This window comes from Pseudonaja textilis, chromosome 10 (genome assembly GCF_049901715.1).
Source record: "Pseudonaja textilis isolate UNSWEBS1 chromosome 10, rPseTex1.2, whole genome shotgun sequence".
Taxonomy (NCBI): domain Eukaryota; kingdom Metazoa; phylum Chordata; class Lepidosauria; order Squamata; family Elapidae; genus Pseudonaja; species Pseudonaja textilis.
This window is the reverse complement of record NC_141999.1, coordinates 5,083,113-5,098,798: the sequence shown is the minus strand read 5'-3', so window position 1 is coordinate 5,098,798 and position 15,686 is coordinate 5,083,113. Positions and strand designations below refer to the sequence as shown.

The 15,686-nt window shown below is 43.1% G+C and overlaps 2 protein-coding genes across 5 annotated transcripts in view; one reads left to right on the top strand and one right to left on the bottom strand.

Annotated features, from left to right (window-relative positions):
• The window catches only part of COL9A2 (collagen type IX alpha 2 chain), a 53,038-nt gene extending 51,912 nt beyond the window's left edge, over positions 1-1,126 (bottom strand). Inside the window, exon 1 of the mRNA XM_087939568.1 lies at positions 1,010-1,126. Coding sequence (XP_087795694.1) covers positions 1,010-1,072 — 63 coding nt within the window. The 5' untranslated portion in view covers positions 1,073-1,126. The remainder of the gene's footprint in view (positions 1-1,009) is intronic.
• Positions 1,127-7,875: 6,749 nt separating this feature from the next.
• Positions 7,876-15,686, top strand: part of SMAP2 (small ArfGAP2) — a 38,889-nt gene continuing 31,078 nt past the window's right edge. For 3 of the 4 annotated variants that reach the window (XM_087939566.1, XM_026702691.2, XM_087939565.1), the window contains exon 1: positions 8,889-9,128. In XM_087939566.1, the coding sequence (XP_087795692.1) occupies positions 9,026-9,128 (103 nt within the window). In that variant the 5' untranslated portion in view covers positions 8,889-9,025. Of the gene's footprint in view, positions 8,826-8,888; positions 9,129-15,686 lie in introns of those variants that run through there. The other variant, XM_087939567.1, reaches the window with a different exon arrangement.

Here is a 15,686-nt window from a genome sequence, read left to right as displayed (position 1 = left end):
AAGGTTTCCAGCAGGTATTTGATGAGTGAATGGTGCTCTTTGTCCTTCTCAGGCTACCAAACAGCACTTTATTCTTTTTAGAAAGCAGCCCACAACTCTAGAAGGGACTGAAGGCATCATATATATGGACACAGATATCCTGAAACCAACTTTCTCCTTCTTAAAAGCAATAACTTTTATAACCCTTGCTGCTCATGGAGAAGGTTGCTTTTGAACTCAAATGAAATGCAATCTTAGTTTGACTCTGTTCAACCTCTTGGCTGCTATCGAGACAACAGCCAACCTGCTTCTAAACTACAGTTAGAACCCAGTTATTTCACTGGACAGAGCCTTCCTGTTCCTGGTGAATAACAGAAGATTATGCACAGGAAATTTTGGAAGGACACCTGTCTTTCCTACCTAGATTCTGCTCAGGATTATGCAAGATATTTTAGAACTCAAACAATGCTTCATTTGGGGTGGGGCTTCTTATCCATAAACAAGAAATAGTTTATCACCAAATTGAGTGAAAGTCTCACCATAGCAGTGTGATTTTGCACACCCGCTTAGGAGCAAACTTGGTAGAGTTCAACGTATTTATTCCCAACCAAGCTTTCCTAAAGACTGCAGCCTAAAGAAACCAACCTAAACACGTATAAAGAGGAAACCTAGAGAAACCAACCCCATTGTCAGAATAAACTAACTACCAGATCTAGATCTACAGCAGGAATACAAAGTAAAACAGAACAATTTTCTTCTCTGACCCTGAAATACACACCAACACAAACCAAAAACAACCAATCAAAGTCCCAAAATCCCAAGGGCTTTCCAATTACACAATACTGGTTCTAAGCAGGCAGGCAGAAAAGGAAGTTGACATGTATACATTTGCAGTGACCCATTCTTTTGCCAACATTGGATCCTCAACGGTGACTCTTGTTTCCCAAACATGCTCTTCATCAGCAACACCTTTTGTATCTCTCCAATACATTTCCAGAAATAATATGGAAAAAAAAAAAAAGGAACTTACCAACTGGCTTAAGGAGAAGACAAAGCTTTGGAGAAGGAAGCAGAGATTCAGAAATCTAGCCATATCAAGACGCTTCAAGCTTGGACACAGCCAGCCTTTGAATGAAAAGAGCTAAGAGGAGCTGAGAAAGTCAAGAAGAGAGGTGGGAACATTAATATTTAGCATTTGGCAAAAAGGGGAGGAAAAGGTTGGAGCCGAAACGCCCTTCCTTACTACTGACTGAGGCTATTTTATCACCCAGCTCTTCTCATAGACTGCAGGCAGGAGTTGAAGCAGGCAAATATTTAGAAATAAAGAAGGGAGGGAGAACTAGGTGGAAAAGTGTGAAGCAGCCAGCTAGCAAATTCCAGAGTTATGGCAAATTGGTCACCATGATTGGCACTGGAGATATTTGAAGTTGGAAAATTAGGCTATTTTTTAAAAAAGTTAATAATTCCTGTACTATTTAACATGACTTCTACATTCTTTCTTTTTCTGCCTTCAAGTCAGTATTTACTTCTGGCAACTGCCTGGCCTCGACCTGCACTTTTCTTGGCAAGATTTTTTAAAGAAGTGGTTTCCCCTTGCCTGCTTCCCCAGGGCTGGGAGAATACCCAAGGTCATCCAGCTGGCTTTCTGTATAAGGCAAAGACTAGAACTCGGGGTCTCCACTAGACCAAACTTGATCTTTAAAGTAACATTATAACTATCCCAGCATCCCTATTAGGGACGTTGTTAGCAAGTGAAATGGAGGCTGAGAAAGAGCAGGTTTTCTAAAACCAAACAGATATTTTAAGGTTGGAAAATCTAGTTAAATAGTGTAAATTAGTTCTTTAAGATAAGGACACATGTGTGATATGCATTACATCATTTTATCAACCGTCATCATGCATGCAATGTTTGCATTGTGCAAACTTACATCATTTGGTTAACCACACAATATTGGATTGCACACACATATGTTCCCTTTGAGATCAAAACATTTTTTTCCAGATGTGATGGATCTGTCTCTTTCTGCAAGAGGAGACAGCTGGCAGAATGCAAATTGTGAGTCGCATAAGACATTGACACTAAAACAGCTTGGATTCACACAAGATACTAGAAGACACAAAACATAAACCAATTGAAAAGCGAAATGAGTGCAATAGCGCATTGTGTGAAGGCAACTACTTAGGTTTATAACTGAGCAAGCTAAGTGCATTAAGCAAGCACAGCAAATGCTTTACACATTAGCTTTATGTGTACACCCAGTGTTATTTGTTAAACAAAATTTATGACTAGCCATTATTTCTTTATTTGGCTATTATGGTTTATTCAACAAACCACAAACTGACTCACATGATCTGTAGGTCATCTCTATAAGTTTTTTCATTTGACTGAAAAAATTATCTGAAGCACCACATAATATTAGACATCTAATTATTAATCTCTCGTCACCTTCTTGGCAAATAAGCTAATAATGGCAGCAAATTTTAAACTGCATCATCTTGAACTCCCAATGAGATTAATAAGCATTATCTTGACAAACTTCAGAGCAAAACGCATTGCACAGGGGGAGTTATGCACAACACCTATTTCAAATCTGAATATCCCATAAGCCAACTTAAGCAGACATTAAATGCTTAGCCCCACAATGCATAGTTAGCGCCACGCAAAACTTGAGATTTGTGGGTTTACAGGTAGTCCTCATTTAGCAACAATTGGCAGGGGTGGGATTCTACCAGTTTGCACCTATTTGCTAGAACCGGTTGTTAACATTCTAAGCAGTTCGGAGAATCAGTTGTTAGAAGAAATTACTGGCCTAATCCTGTAAGGAAGGCAAGAAGGAAACATTCTGGTGTTGCTTACAGAAACTGCCTTTCCATTAACCCTTATTACATTCTTGAGAGGACTAGACTTCCTGACTCAGGAATTTCTCTAGAGTTTTTTCCCCTCCTTTGCTGGTACTTTGCTTGTGTGGAGTAACCATTCAAAGTTACAATGGCACTGAAAAAAGTGACTTATGACCTTTTTTCACACTTACGACTGTTGCAGTATCCCCTCAGTCATGAGACGCTGGGGAGGAGATGCGTGCCTCGATGTGATATTGAGTTGGCCACGTCCAGCCAATAACATGACCACCAAGCCGCACCCACCAATTAAGCCACACCCATAGAACTAGTTGTTAAAAAATTTGAATCCCACCCCTGACAATTGGGATGGGCAACTCGGTTGTTAAGCAAAGTGGTCACTAACTGAAACTGAGATTATGATCTTATTTCAACTTTCCTTTGCTTTACAACCCTGCAAAGATCCTAAATCTGAGGATTTGGAAATGGGAGCTATTTCTTTTCATCACTGTTATAACAAAGTCACTAAACAAGGCAGTTACTAAATGAGGACTGCCTATGTCAGTGATGGCTAACCTTTTTGTCGTCGCATGCCGAAAGTGTGTGCATGTGCACACACATGCATGCATCCATAGTGCAATGTACATGTGATGCCCCCCAGCCCCCTGCCCACGCACACGTGAACCCCCCTGCACCACATGTCTCGGCACATGCATGCGCAAACCCGTGTGTGCCCCACCCCCTGCCAATGTACACACATCTCCCGCACATGTGTCTCCCCCTGCGCATGCGTGGAAGATACCGGACAATCACCTGGCTGGCAAGGAGCGTGCACGCATGCGCAGTGGATCAGTTATGGGCAATGGCTTGCGTGCTGGGAGAAATGGCTCTGTGTCCCACTTCTGGCATGTGTGCCATAGGTTCGCTATTGTTAGGAATCTGTCCACCAATTAGTTGGGTTGGCAATATATAAACCAGCAATGTATGTTTGTAGCTTTAAGACAGGATCACTGTATTGATTTGTACTATGTTCCAATTGGTTGATTGTATTGCGAATTGTCCTAAGCGGGAGCTAGATAGCGATCATGGCTTGCTCTCTCTGATATTCTGTATCTCTGACATTCCGTGGCTATTTCAGTTTGACTCTGAGACTCTGTTGTATTTATGCTATGCTTATCCTTTGACATTTTTGTTTACTGGAAATGACAAAGGCAACCGGTAAGAAGACTTTCTAATTGGATATTCTTTGGACTGTAAAACGTATATGACCTGGACTGTTTATTGGGCTGTGCTATTTCTTAAAGTAAACTTTAAGTCAATTTAGGGTTTCTGTGTGTGGCTGGATAATTATTCATAATTATCGTATTCATAACTATTCTCATAAAGGTTTCCATGTGCATATCCTTGTTACTCAATGGTTATTCTGTACATATCATAGCAGCTATCACAGACCTATACAGTCTTAATCCTCTATCTCGGTCAGATTGCAAAGGCTGCCAACTCTCTTTTGTGCCGCTAGGTGTCAGCAGCAGGAATCTTTACTCCCTAAACACAGAAACATCTGCTCTGCAGTCAAGAACAGCCGGCGAGCAAGAGGATGCAGACGTCATCTGAGTGTACAGTACAAGGAGTCCTTGACTTACGATCACAATTGAGCGTCAAATTTCCACTGCTAAGCAAGACAGTTATGTGAGTTTTGCCCCATTTTATGACAACCATGACCTGGAGGACTGAGAATCTCCACAGACTTTGGGGTAAAATTGATTAGGATCATGCCAGTTTCAAACAGCAAGGCAAGCCTTCAAAAGTGCTAATGAACTAATGGGGCAAAGCAGTTTAGGAAAGAGGTAGCTTGTCCAAGCAATCTCTCCCCTCTGCAAGGGAGGAGAGAGAAGAAAACGCACACACAAACATTGCATGTTAGGCAATGAGGCACAGCACAGCAAATCGTGTAGTAATTTTGTTTGACTCCCAGGAGGGCACTGAGGATATTGGCATCCTTTTGCTGAAAAGAGCAATTTGTAGCCACAAAACGAAAGTGCTAGTGTTTGCACAACACAACAATAGCTTACATAAATGGCAATTTAATGGGACCCCAATAGAGCAGGTACGCATTTATAAATATCTTGAGGTGCAGATGCAGGTTTATCTTGGAGCATAGGTTTCTCTTATCAGGTAAGTGTGACCCAGTGTAGCTCCCGGGCCATTTTAAGATTCTTCTGTTTAAAAAGGGTGCATTTTATTCTTGGGGATTGCGAGGTTTTTCTTGCTTTGTTTGTTTATGGTGTTGCGATCTGTTGGCTGGGGGATTGTGGGAATTATCAGGCCATCCATCTTAGAATGTAAAATAATAAGAGTTGGAAGGGACCTTGTAGGTCTGCTAGTCCAACCCCCTGGCGTGTTCAGTCCAGCCTTCTTAAAAACCTCCAGTAACAGAATGCACACAACTTTTCTGAAGGCAAGTTGTTCCATTGGCTCTCCCCATTAGGGAATTTCTCCTTAGTTCTAGGCTGCTTCTGTCCTTGGTTAGTTTCCATCCATTGTTTCTCGCCTGGCTTTTCGGTACTTTGGAAAAGCAGTTTGACCCACTCCTTGGTCTTCGTTAGAAGCCCTTCAAATATTTTATTTATTTATTTATTTGATTTGTCAATTGTTTACAAGATAATAAGTATAAGTGTATACATAGTTATGAATACATGAAATGGGTACATATAAGAAAAATAAACGAAACAATAGGACAGGGACGGTAGGCACATTGGTGCGCTTATGCACGCCCCCTACTGACCTCTTAGGAAAGGGGTGAGGTCAATAATAGACAGTCTAAGGTTAAAGTTTTTGGGGTTTGGGGAAGAAACTACAGAGTTAGGTAGAGTATTCCAGACATTGACCACTCTGTTGCTGAAGTCGTATTTCCTGCAATCAAGTTTGGTGTGATTAACCTTGAGTTTGTATCTATTGTTTGCTCTTGTATTGTTATGGTTGAAGCTGAAGTATTCATTGACAGGTAGACATTGCAATGTATGATTTTATATACTATACTTAGATCGAACCAGAGGCGCCATAGTTCCAGGTTGTCTAGGTCTAGAATTTCGAGTCTGGTGGCATTAGGTATTCTACAATGAGTAGAGGAGTGGAGAACTCTTCTTGTGAAATATTTCTGGACTTTCTCAATTGTGCTAATATCGGATACTTGATATGGGTTCCAGACTGATGAGCTGTATTTGAGTATTGGTCTAGCAAATGTTTTGTATGCTCTAGGTCAGGGGTGTCCAACCTTTCACCTTCCCTGGGCCACATTAGAAGATGAAAATTTGGTTTGGGCCGCACATAAAATAAATATAACAGTAACGATACCTGATCATCCAAAAAAACCATAGAAAACATAGTTAACATATTAAATTTATTTGGAAATGAAGTTAGTGAGATGTTTTTATTATTAATTATTAATTAAAAATTATTTATTTTTTATCACAGTTTTTTTATCACGTTTTTTTTTATCATGGTTTATTTTCCGGCCAAATTTTGCAGGGGGGGAGAAAGCTCGCCCGCCTCGCGCCTACCTCTCCTCCTGCAAATGGCCCGGCTGATGAGGCAGGACTGGAAGGCAGAAGCAGCAGCAGCGGCGGGGGCAGAAGCAGTGGCGGGGGCAGTGGCAGCGGGGGCAGAGGCAGCAGCGGTGGCGGGGGCAGAAGCGGCAGCGACGGCAGGGGAAGAAGTGGCAGCGGGGGCAGAAGCGGCGGGGGCAGAAGCGGCGGCGATGGTGGTGGTGGCAACAGCAGGAGGTGGCGCTCTGACGGCGCCTGCTTTTTCTGTTGCTGCTTGGCCTGGCACTCGCCTCGCCCTGCCTCGTGCCTGCTTCTCCTCCTCCTCCTCGCTGGCTCTGGCACGAAGGTTGGGGTGGGCACTGGGCCGCATTACAAGGTGACCTGGGCCGCATGCGGCCCTTGGGCCGTAGGTTGGACAAGCCTGCTCTAGGTAGTAGTGTGATATTACCAGAGAAAAAGCTACATAGGATTAGGTTAACAACTCTTAATGCCTTTTTGGCTATGTAGTTGCAGTGGGTTCTAGCACTTAGATCAGTAGAGGTGAGTATTTCAAGGCCCTTTACAGAGCTTGGATCATCAACAAGATCTTGACTATTCAGCTTGTATTTTATTTTCTGTTGTTTTTTTTTTTTTTTTGCCAATATGTAGGACAGAGCATTTATTTGTTGAGATTTGAAGTTGCCATTTGTTTGGCCATTCTGATACATAGTCAAGGTCTTTTTGAAGGGTAGCAGTGTTGTCTGTGGTGTTGAACAGCTTTACATCATCAGCGAAAAGAACGCAGTTGCTCTTAATATGATCACAGAGGTCATTTATGTAGAGTATGAAGAGAGTTGGTCCTAGAACACTGCCTTGGGGGACACCACTGTTGACAGTCCTATCCCGTCTCCCCGATCCTAAATGCTACCACGTTTGAGAAGCGCTGCTCCAAAGAGCTGCAGGATCCCCCATCAGCGGCCAATATATTCCCAAGAAAAGAGATTGTCATTTGCTTCCTGGCTTGCAATCCACCCTGCGAGGCACCGTCCAGCGGACGCGATGCCAGGGGCTCAGGAATCGGATCCAGCCATTTCTCAAGCATTACTTATCCGGGGAAAGCCGTTTTCCCTTCCCCGCCTCCTCCTCCTCCTCCTCCTCCCCGCGCCCGAAGCCCGGGCTTCTCCTTATTACGCTGCTCCCCCCCCGCCGCTCTTCTCGCTTCGCGCCTTCTTTCATTCATTCATCCTTTCCTCCATTCACGCCAGGTTCCCTCGGGAGCTCTTTCGCCCCGCCCCTCGCTCTCTCCTCCTGGTCTTCGGATTGGCTCTTCGCTCTCCCTGACTGGCGGGCGCGCGCGCGCGCTCTCGCCTAAAGGAAGGAGGGCGGGCCTCCAACGGGCAGACATGCCCTCCCCGCTGCCGCCCCCGCGTTCCGCAGCCGAGGGGGTGGGGGGGGCAAAGATGGCGCGTGCGGCTGCCGGTGGGCGGTGCCAAGGCGGCGAGAAGGGGAGGAGCCTCCCGTCAGCCGCTGCCTTGGAGACGCGGGCGGCTAGGCGGGCGGGCGGGCGCGCACGCTCCTCCCTCCTCTTTCCCCTCCCTCCTTTCTTCCTCTCCTTCCTCTCCTTCCTTTCCTCCCCCCCCCCGCACACAGGAGTGGGGAAGGGAGGGGGGGCTTTCCCTTTCTGAGGCCCCTTCCTCTTTCATTTAGATCCCCTCCCCCCAAGGCTGAAACAAACGGGGCTGGGGAGGGGGTCGTCTCAAGGGCTGTAGGAGGTTGGGAGCGGCCAGTTTGAGGGGAGCGGGGGAGGGGGTGTCGGTGCCTGGGGTGGGGGGGGGTCAGTATTTGGGGAAAGGTGGGGTATATAGAGGCGAAGGCGGCCTGGGTGAGGGACCGCTGTCCTCCTTTTGTCCTGCTGGGGTGAGGTCTCTCCCAGAGGCCGGGGTCCCAGGCTGAGACTTGGGGGACCCTCAGAAGAGGGCTTCTCTGAGGGGGAGGGGGCTCACGGCCCGGTTGGAAAGTCCCCAGTGATTTAGGGGTTCCTCAGGCCTGGGTGGTGGAGGGAGCAACGGGGCCGCTGCCTGGGTCTGCCTGGGTGGGGGTCTGGTCCTTCTGGAAAAGAAGCCCCAAGGGGTGGGAGGTCCTGAGCCAGCAGGCAGACGCCCCCCCACCCTCCTCCACACATAGCGGGCATCCCCGTCCTCCAGCTCCAAGGCTGCTCTTGGCCTCTTGGAGTTGCCCTCAGGGTGCCTGGATTAAGCCGGTGCCATCTGGGAATCCAGGAAGAGGCCGCCAGGGGCTTTGCAGGTGTAACCTTCGCCAGCCTGCCTTGTGCCAACCAGCATGTGTCCGGCATTGACATCAAGGCAATGGAGAAACGCTCTGGTTGCTTTCCAGGCTGTGGGGCAACCTTGAAGAAGGAAGAGGAGGAGGAGGAGGAGGAGCAGGGTATCTGCTGAGAACCGAAAGAGGAAGTCCTGCCTGGAGGTTATCTTCTCAACTCAGCCGCCACTGGTTATGTAGAAGGGAAGCCCTGGGTGGCTGTGCTTGGCTCTCTCTTCCCTCTGAGTTGCATGGCCGGAGAGGCTCACTTGAAGCACTGAGGAAGGAAAGGGTCTTCCTCCCTTTAAATCTCCCCTCCCCCGCTTTATTTCTTTGCACTTCTACTGAGGCAGCTTTGATCTGCAATGACAGGGAAATCCGTGAGGGATGTGGACAGGTACCAGGCTGTCCTTACCAACCTGCTGCTGGAAGAAGAGAACAAATACTGTGCAGACTGTCAGGCAAAAGGTAACCTGTGTAGCTTGTAAATGGTGTGAGAGCAGCACACGTTTATGTGTGCCTGTGTGTGTGTGTGTGTGTGTGTGTGTGTCTGTCTGTCTGTCTGTCTGTCTGTCTTTCTGTCTGTCTTTGGGGCCAAAATGGTCCTTGAATTTGGTCTTTCCCATAGAAAGAGTAGAAGATAGATGTGTGTACTGAGGGTGTATACTGGCTGGCATATTTTTGTGTTGAAAGGTGAGCGTTTGCCAGTAGCAAGAAATAACGCAAACTCCCACACAGGTAAGCTTTTGCTTTGTGAAAGCAGCATCATAGTGTTGGTTCTAGCCGCAAGCATTGTGCATTTCAGGTTGTCTTCCCTGAACCCAGTAGAGGGCTGTTCCAACCCTCTACCGCAATAGTATGCAGTGCAGGTTCCTTTCTCGGAAATATTTGCTGTGGCTGGGCAGGTTGGGGTTGAGAATTAGAGTGAGCGCAGAAATAGAAAGGTTGCTAGCTTTCATGAGAAGGGAAGGAACCTGTTTGTAATTTAGAGGATGCTTGCTTGCAGTTTATTACATAATGCCATCAAAACTTGGCAGCAGTCATGGTTACAGGTATTCTACCCAGAGAAAGCAAATTGGCACTGAATACTTGGCTTTACCTTTGGTTCACATGTAGAGAAGCATCAGAAAAGAAATGGGTAGATTGAATTTAGCAAATATAGGATTTAATCAAAAAGAAATATCAGCTGTGGGTTTCAAACTTTTTGTTTGCCTATAGCTGTCTGCTCAGGCAGGTCTTTTGCTTTAAAGAAAAATCCCAGCTTGTCCATAAACGCTATCCTATCCATAAATGGTTGTTGACATGGTTGTAGACAAGTTGGAAAACTATACACCTAGAAAGGGTTGATTTTATTGTTTTCAAACTAATTGTGATATTCAAGATGTATATGAAAAGAGTCTCAGGAAGGCTGATTAAAGATACTGACCCTAAACAGCTTTTTAGAAGATACATCAGAAGAGTTTAGTCATGATGTAAATGTTCTATCCTGGGGTCAAAAATGAAACGTTTGGAGAATAGAATGTTGTTGTTTCTTAATTGGTTTGTTTATTTTGCTTCTTGCATACATTGGCTTATTTGCTTGAGTTGGCTGGTGACGGCTTGCTTTTGAATTTACTGTTTGGAGGCACACCTGCTCCTTGCTAGAGACGCTGTCTGCATACTCATGGTCAGGTTTGTAACCCAGAAGGCCCAATACAAGGACCTTTGCCACCCTCTAAGAAGAAATACATAGATGTAGATGTACAGTAGTTTAAAGTCCTGTAAAATTAAATGTATATTGGAGCAAACTTACTTGGAAGTCAAACAACATGTTAAAAGAGTTATGTAAACTCTATGAATACAGTTTACAATGCAATACCTGCTTTTGAACAGAGGAAACAATTGGTTTAAGTCTTACCATGAGTCAATTTTTAACTAAATTTCCACAATATATACCTTTGGCTCCACATATAATGCTGTTTTCATCTTTTGTCCTAAAAAGGAACTGAAGAAAATAAACTTCCTACTCACTTCAGGGCCAGTTGCTTGTTATTATCTGCTGGGTTACAAATGATCAGAAGGAATCTGGTAGCTCCTATTTCAACCAGCAAATGTTATTAAGCGGTATAAGCTTTTTTTTTTAGCTGAAGTTCACCTCATGAGATGCATAAATGGATTGTATGTACAGGTTGTGATTATGTAGACTCACTTGTTTGAGATGGGCATCCATAGAAATTCAGTAAGTGTGTTTGTGTTTGTGTATTATAGAATATCTCATAGATACTGTAGCCATTTGATAAGGTGAGCTGTGGCTTACAAAAGGTTTAGCTTTTTAATAATTGAATAAAATGTATTAGAAAAGATGCTGTCCCAGACTTCCTTTGGTTTTTTTTACTATTAAAGACTTTCCTCCTACAATAGGTTGCAAATGGGGGAACAAAGATCTTTAGCAATTGAATTGCAGGATTTTGTAAAACGGATACTAGATTTTAGTTTCTGGAAGGGATAAGTTTATATTGCCTCATTAAAGGAAGATTTTTTAAAAAAAATCCAGATTTCTTTATGGATAAGTCAGCACTACAGTACTAGAGAGACTGTAAATGCCAGCATTGCGGAATGCTTTGTTTGGCCTTTTGTTGGCTCATTTGCCATTCCTTTTTCCTTTTCCTGTTCTTTTATCAAAGGGTCCCATTTCTGAAAAAAAGTTTCTTGACTTTATTTGCACGTTTTCCTGTATTTGTGGTGCTGACTATTCTAGCCTTCTAGCAGAGTTGGGAGAGTTCTGGTCAGGCGGGAAACAATATAGCATTCGGGACAAATGGCTGTCCCATCTCTTTTTTAAAAGCTCCAATGATGAATCCTTCCAACTTCCTGAGGCAAGCCATTCCACAGATCAATTGTTCTAACTGCCAGGAAATTTCTCCTTAATTCTAAGTTGGATCGCTCTTTGATAAACTTAATCCCTTATTTCTACATCCCTTATTTCCCTCAGGAGCTTTGAAGAATAGGTCAACCCCCCTTTGTCTGTGACACCCCCTCAAATATTGGGAAAATGCTATCATGTCAACCTTGGTCCTTCTCTTCTTTAGACTAGATTTCTGTGAGGGTTCCCTAAGAAGCCAAACTTTGATTTGCTTTGGCTAGAAATGCTTTTTAAATATTTCCTGAAGTTTACTTTAAAACCATAGTGGGCCTGCAATTGCACTTTTAATTAATGTAAAACTCTTAGGTTATTAAAATGAGAAATAAAAAAGATCATAATTTTAAATCCAAACTATTCAGAGTGTACAAATTAGACTTTTTATTGCAGCAGATATTTAAGAGCACAATCAAGGAATACTGGAAAACAAGCACAAAAATTAAAAAAGGTTTACCAGCAGGAGAAGAGTGAATAAAAATAAAGATATGGCAAATCAGTCCACTATGCAGGCATTTATCCAAATTCAAGCTGAAGGCAGGATCAATGCTTTTAAATAGTTTAATGGAGAGTGATGAATTTGGAGAATAAAAATTCAAAGTATTATTAAAATAGTGCTAGATATTAAAATATCTATATTTAAAACTATAGAACAATATTAAAATTGAGTAAATACACAATAAATAACCATCATAGTGTGCATGGTATGAATCATAGATCAAAATTTAGCTAAAAATTCTACCCTTATTTAGAAAAATGTAGGCATTAAAGTCTCATGTTAAGAGAAACCCAAACCCTGAGGTGGTATGCGCCCATAGGCAGAATTATTATTCATGAATAATGTCCAAATTAAATTAAATTCTATTCTTTTGTTTACATTGTGTCTATTCCTAGAACTTAATTTGCCATTTTGCTGCAGAGGGCAGTATATGTGAGCATACAGCATCTGGGTCAATATTATCACATAAAAAGCCAGCTTAGCATCCTTCATGGGAATATAAGGTTTGGCAATATTTAATAGAGAAATAGCTGGTTGGAAAGAAAATTCAACGTAAAGAAAATTATGATAAATCATCTTCCAGAATTTTTGAGCTCTGCAGCATGGCCACCAAATATGAAACTATGTATTTTCAACTCTTTTTCTTTTTTTAAAGAAAATGAGTTTTCTTTTTTTTAAAAAAGAAGTTCCTGAGAGGAAGACCAGAAATAACAGATGGAAGCTGATCAGAGAGATCCAACCTAGAACTCAGGAGAAATTTCCTGACACTGAGAACAATTAATCAGTGGACCAGCTTCCCTCCAGAAGTTGTGAATGCTCCTGCTTGGGCACGGGGTTTGGCTAGAAGACCTCCAAGGTCCCTTCCAACTTGGTTATTATGTACTTTAAGTTACGGTATTTGTTTTAGCAAATAGTAGTGGAATAATGTGCCATTTTTCCTGAGGGATAATATCTGCAGTACATTTAAGCACTAGTGCCATTCCTATTATGGCACGTGAATTGTCCTGTTTAAATTCTGCATTCATTACAGTTTAGAATAAGCTCCAACAAATATTTTGAGTTTTGTGTTGTGAGCTTTGTTTTTGTAATTCCTTTAGAACAGGGCAGTTTCTCTGGATATGTTTTATTCATTTATTTAAATAATTTATATGGCACTCCATCTCAGAGGTGGCTAGGCATCTTAAAGCACATTAAATTAAATTGGAAATAATAAAAAAGAACAACATTAGCTAAATATAACCTCCAGCAGTGGTGGCTAACCCTTTTGGGTTCCTGTGCCCAAAATTGGGAGCGTGCACCAGCACCCAGAATGCAATGTGCGCCCTCCCTCCCCACACCCCCTTGCGCATGCCCACCCCCACTCCCTTACCTGCAGTGTGCCTCACAGCTGATTTTTCGGCTGGTTTGAGGTCTTTTTCATCCTCCCAGTGAGGTAAGTTTGCCTGCGGCTTGCGTGCCAGCACAAATGGTTTGGGTGAGAGAGGGAAGGAGAGAGAGAGTTGTGAGCATGCCAGGTGGATTTGTTGTTTCTAGTTGCACAATTATATTAAAACCGAACAGCTTAGCCAATACTTCTGGTAGGCAGAGTTTGTCACCTCAAGTACTCTTTAAACAGTTATATTGATTGGGATAGCCTTATAGTCCATTTCACAAGGTTTAAAAACATCTGGATTAAAGAGTTAATCATTAAACTTCAATTGGAAAAAATTATAATGTGGATATAAAATATGACCTGTTTCCTCCATTCCACATCAATTAGTTCACAGTGGAAACTGCAGAAATCCAAACTGTTTATCATGCCCCATGTTGGAGTCTGACTCTGAGGGAGAAATAGAACAGCTGACGGAGTGAGAGTGTGGTTGTGGAGGAAACTGGGGAAGGGCACAAGCCAGCTGGGCATTCATGGGAAGATCCAGGCCCTCCCCTCTTCATCCTAGTGCATGCAGGGAAGAGCGGATATGGGAGAAAAGTGAGTGGCATGGTCTACGTGGGAGGAAGGGGCCCTGATCCCCTTCATGGGCTGCAGCAGGGAGGACTGGTTAAAAGGACAAACTGCATGGCAAAGGTTCTGGAAGCAAAGCGTGCATTCTTGTTGGAGCTTATCTGTGTTTTGGCTTCCTCCCAACTGTGGTTGCTGCTATCTGGTAGAAGTCTGCAATTAATCATCCTTGCCTGCCATAGTAATTCCTTCAGTGTGGTTTGTGTTGGGTTTTTTATTTTGAATTAACTTTACTTTAGGTGCGGACTGTATTTACTCCCTCCATAAACTGTTTTCTTTAAGAGTTTGATATCCTGCTGAGGATAATTGGACACTGGGGCCAAGTTGGAGGCATTAAAGGGACTTTCTTCTATTTTTGTGACTTGGTTATTCTTCTGTCACGCCCCGGATCATCACACTGTTGTTACGTTATAGTCCTTTGCTAATATAAAAATAGTTTTCAGAGTTTACGTTTTGAGAGCCGGTTTGGTATTTTTCCTGGTGAAGGCATCAGGCTAGAAACCAGGAGTTGTGAATTCTAGTCCCACAGTAGGGGACAGTCACTCTCTCAGCCCTAAGAAGGAGGCAATGGCAAAACACTTGTGAAAAACCTTGCCAAGAAAACATCAGGGGCTTTCCAGGCAGCTCTGAGAATCAGACATGATTGGAGGGAAGAGGGGAGAGGGGATTTTGGGAAGAGACGAGGAAAAATATTTGGGCACTATCTTGCCAAACTATCCTTGGTTCTCCTTGCAATCATCAATAAAACAGTTGCCAGAGCCTTTTTTTATTTTACATTGAAATGATTTCATGTTTGGTAATTGGGCTGGAGAAGGACATGCCTGGAAGCAAACATGATTTAGATATCCTTTTCATTGGTAGATATTCAGTGTTAGCTTCCCTGGTCATTTCTCACACTTCGATAAGATTAGACAACAGCTTTCCATTGTAAGGAAAGCAAGGATTTCCTCTTTTCTTCCTTGCTTTACAGGCAGTCCTTGATTTACGACTACAATTGACCCCCGTATTGCAGTTGCTAAGCAAGACAGTAGTTAAGTGAGTTTTGCCCCATTTTACAACCTTCCTTGCCACAGTTGTTAAGTGAATCACTGCAGTTGTTGAATTAGTAACACGGTTGTTAAGTGAATCTGGCTTCCCCATTGGTTTTGCTTGTCCGAAGGTCGTAAAAGGGGATCACATGATCTCCAGACATGGCAGCTGTCATAAATACCTGTCAGTTGTCAGCTTTCTGGATTTTGATCATGTGACCACAAGGGGGTGTGGCAATGGTCATAAGTGTGCAAAACAGTTATTGTTTTTTTTCAGTGCTGTTGTAACTTTGAACAGTCACTAAAAGAATGGTTTCTAAATCGAGGATGACAGAATCTAATTTGAATGTACTCTTTCTTTTTAAACTCCTCTTTAGCGTTTCAAAGTTTATTCCTCATATTAAGGTTTATTTTGCATCTTTCATGAAATTTTAGTAGAGTGGCATTCCTCTATAACTTCAGAATCTGAAAAGCTTGTTTATTCTGATAAATACGCCGGTAGTCTTCAGCTCACGGTCACAATTGGACCTGGAGCATCCATTCCTAAATGAAGTGGTTGTTAAGTGAGACACACCCAATTCTACAGCCCCTTTTGCTGTGTTCA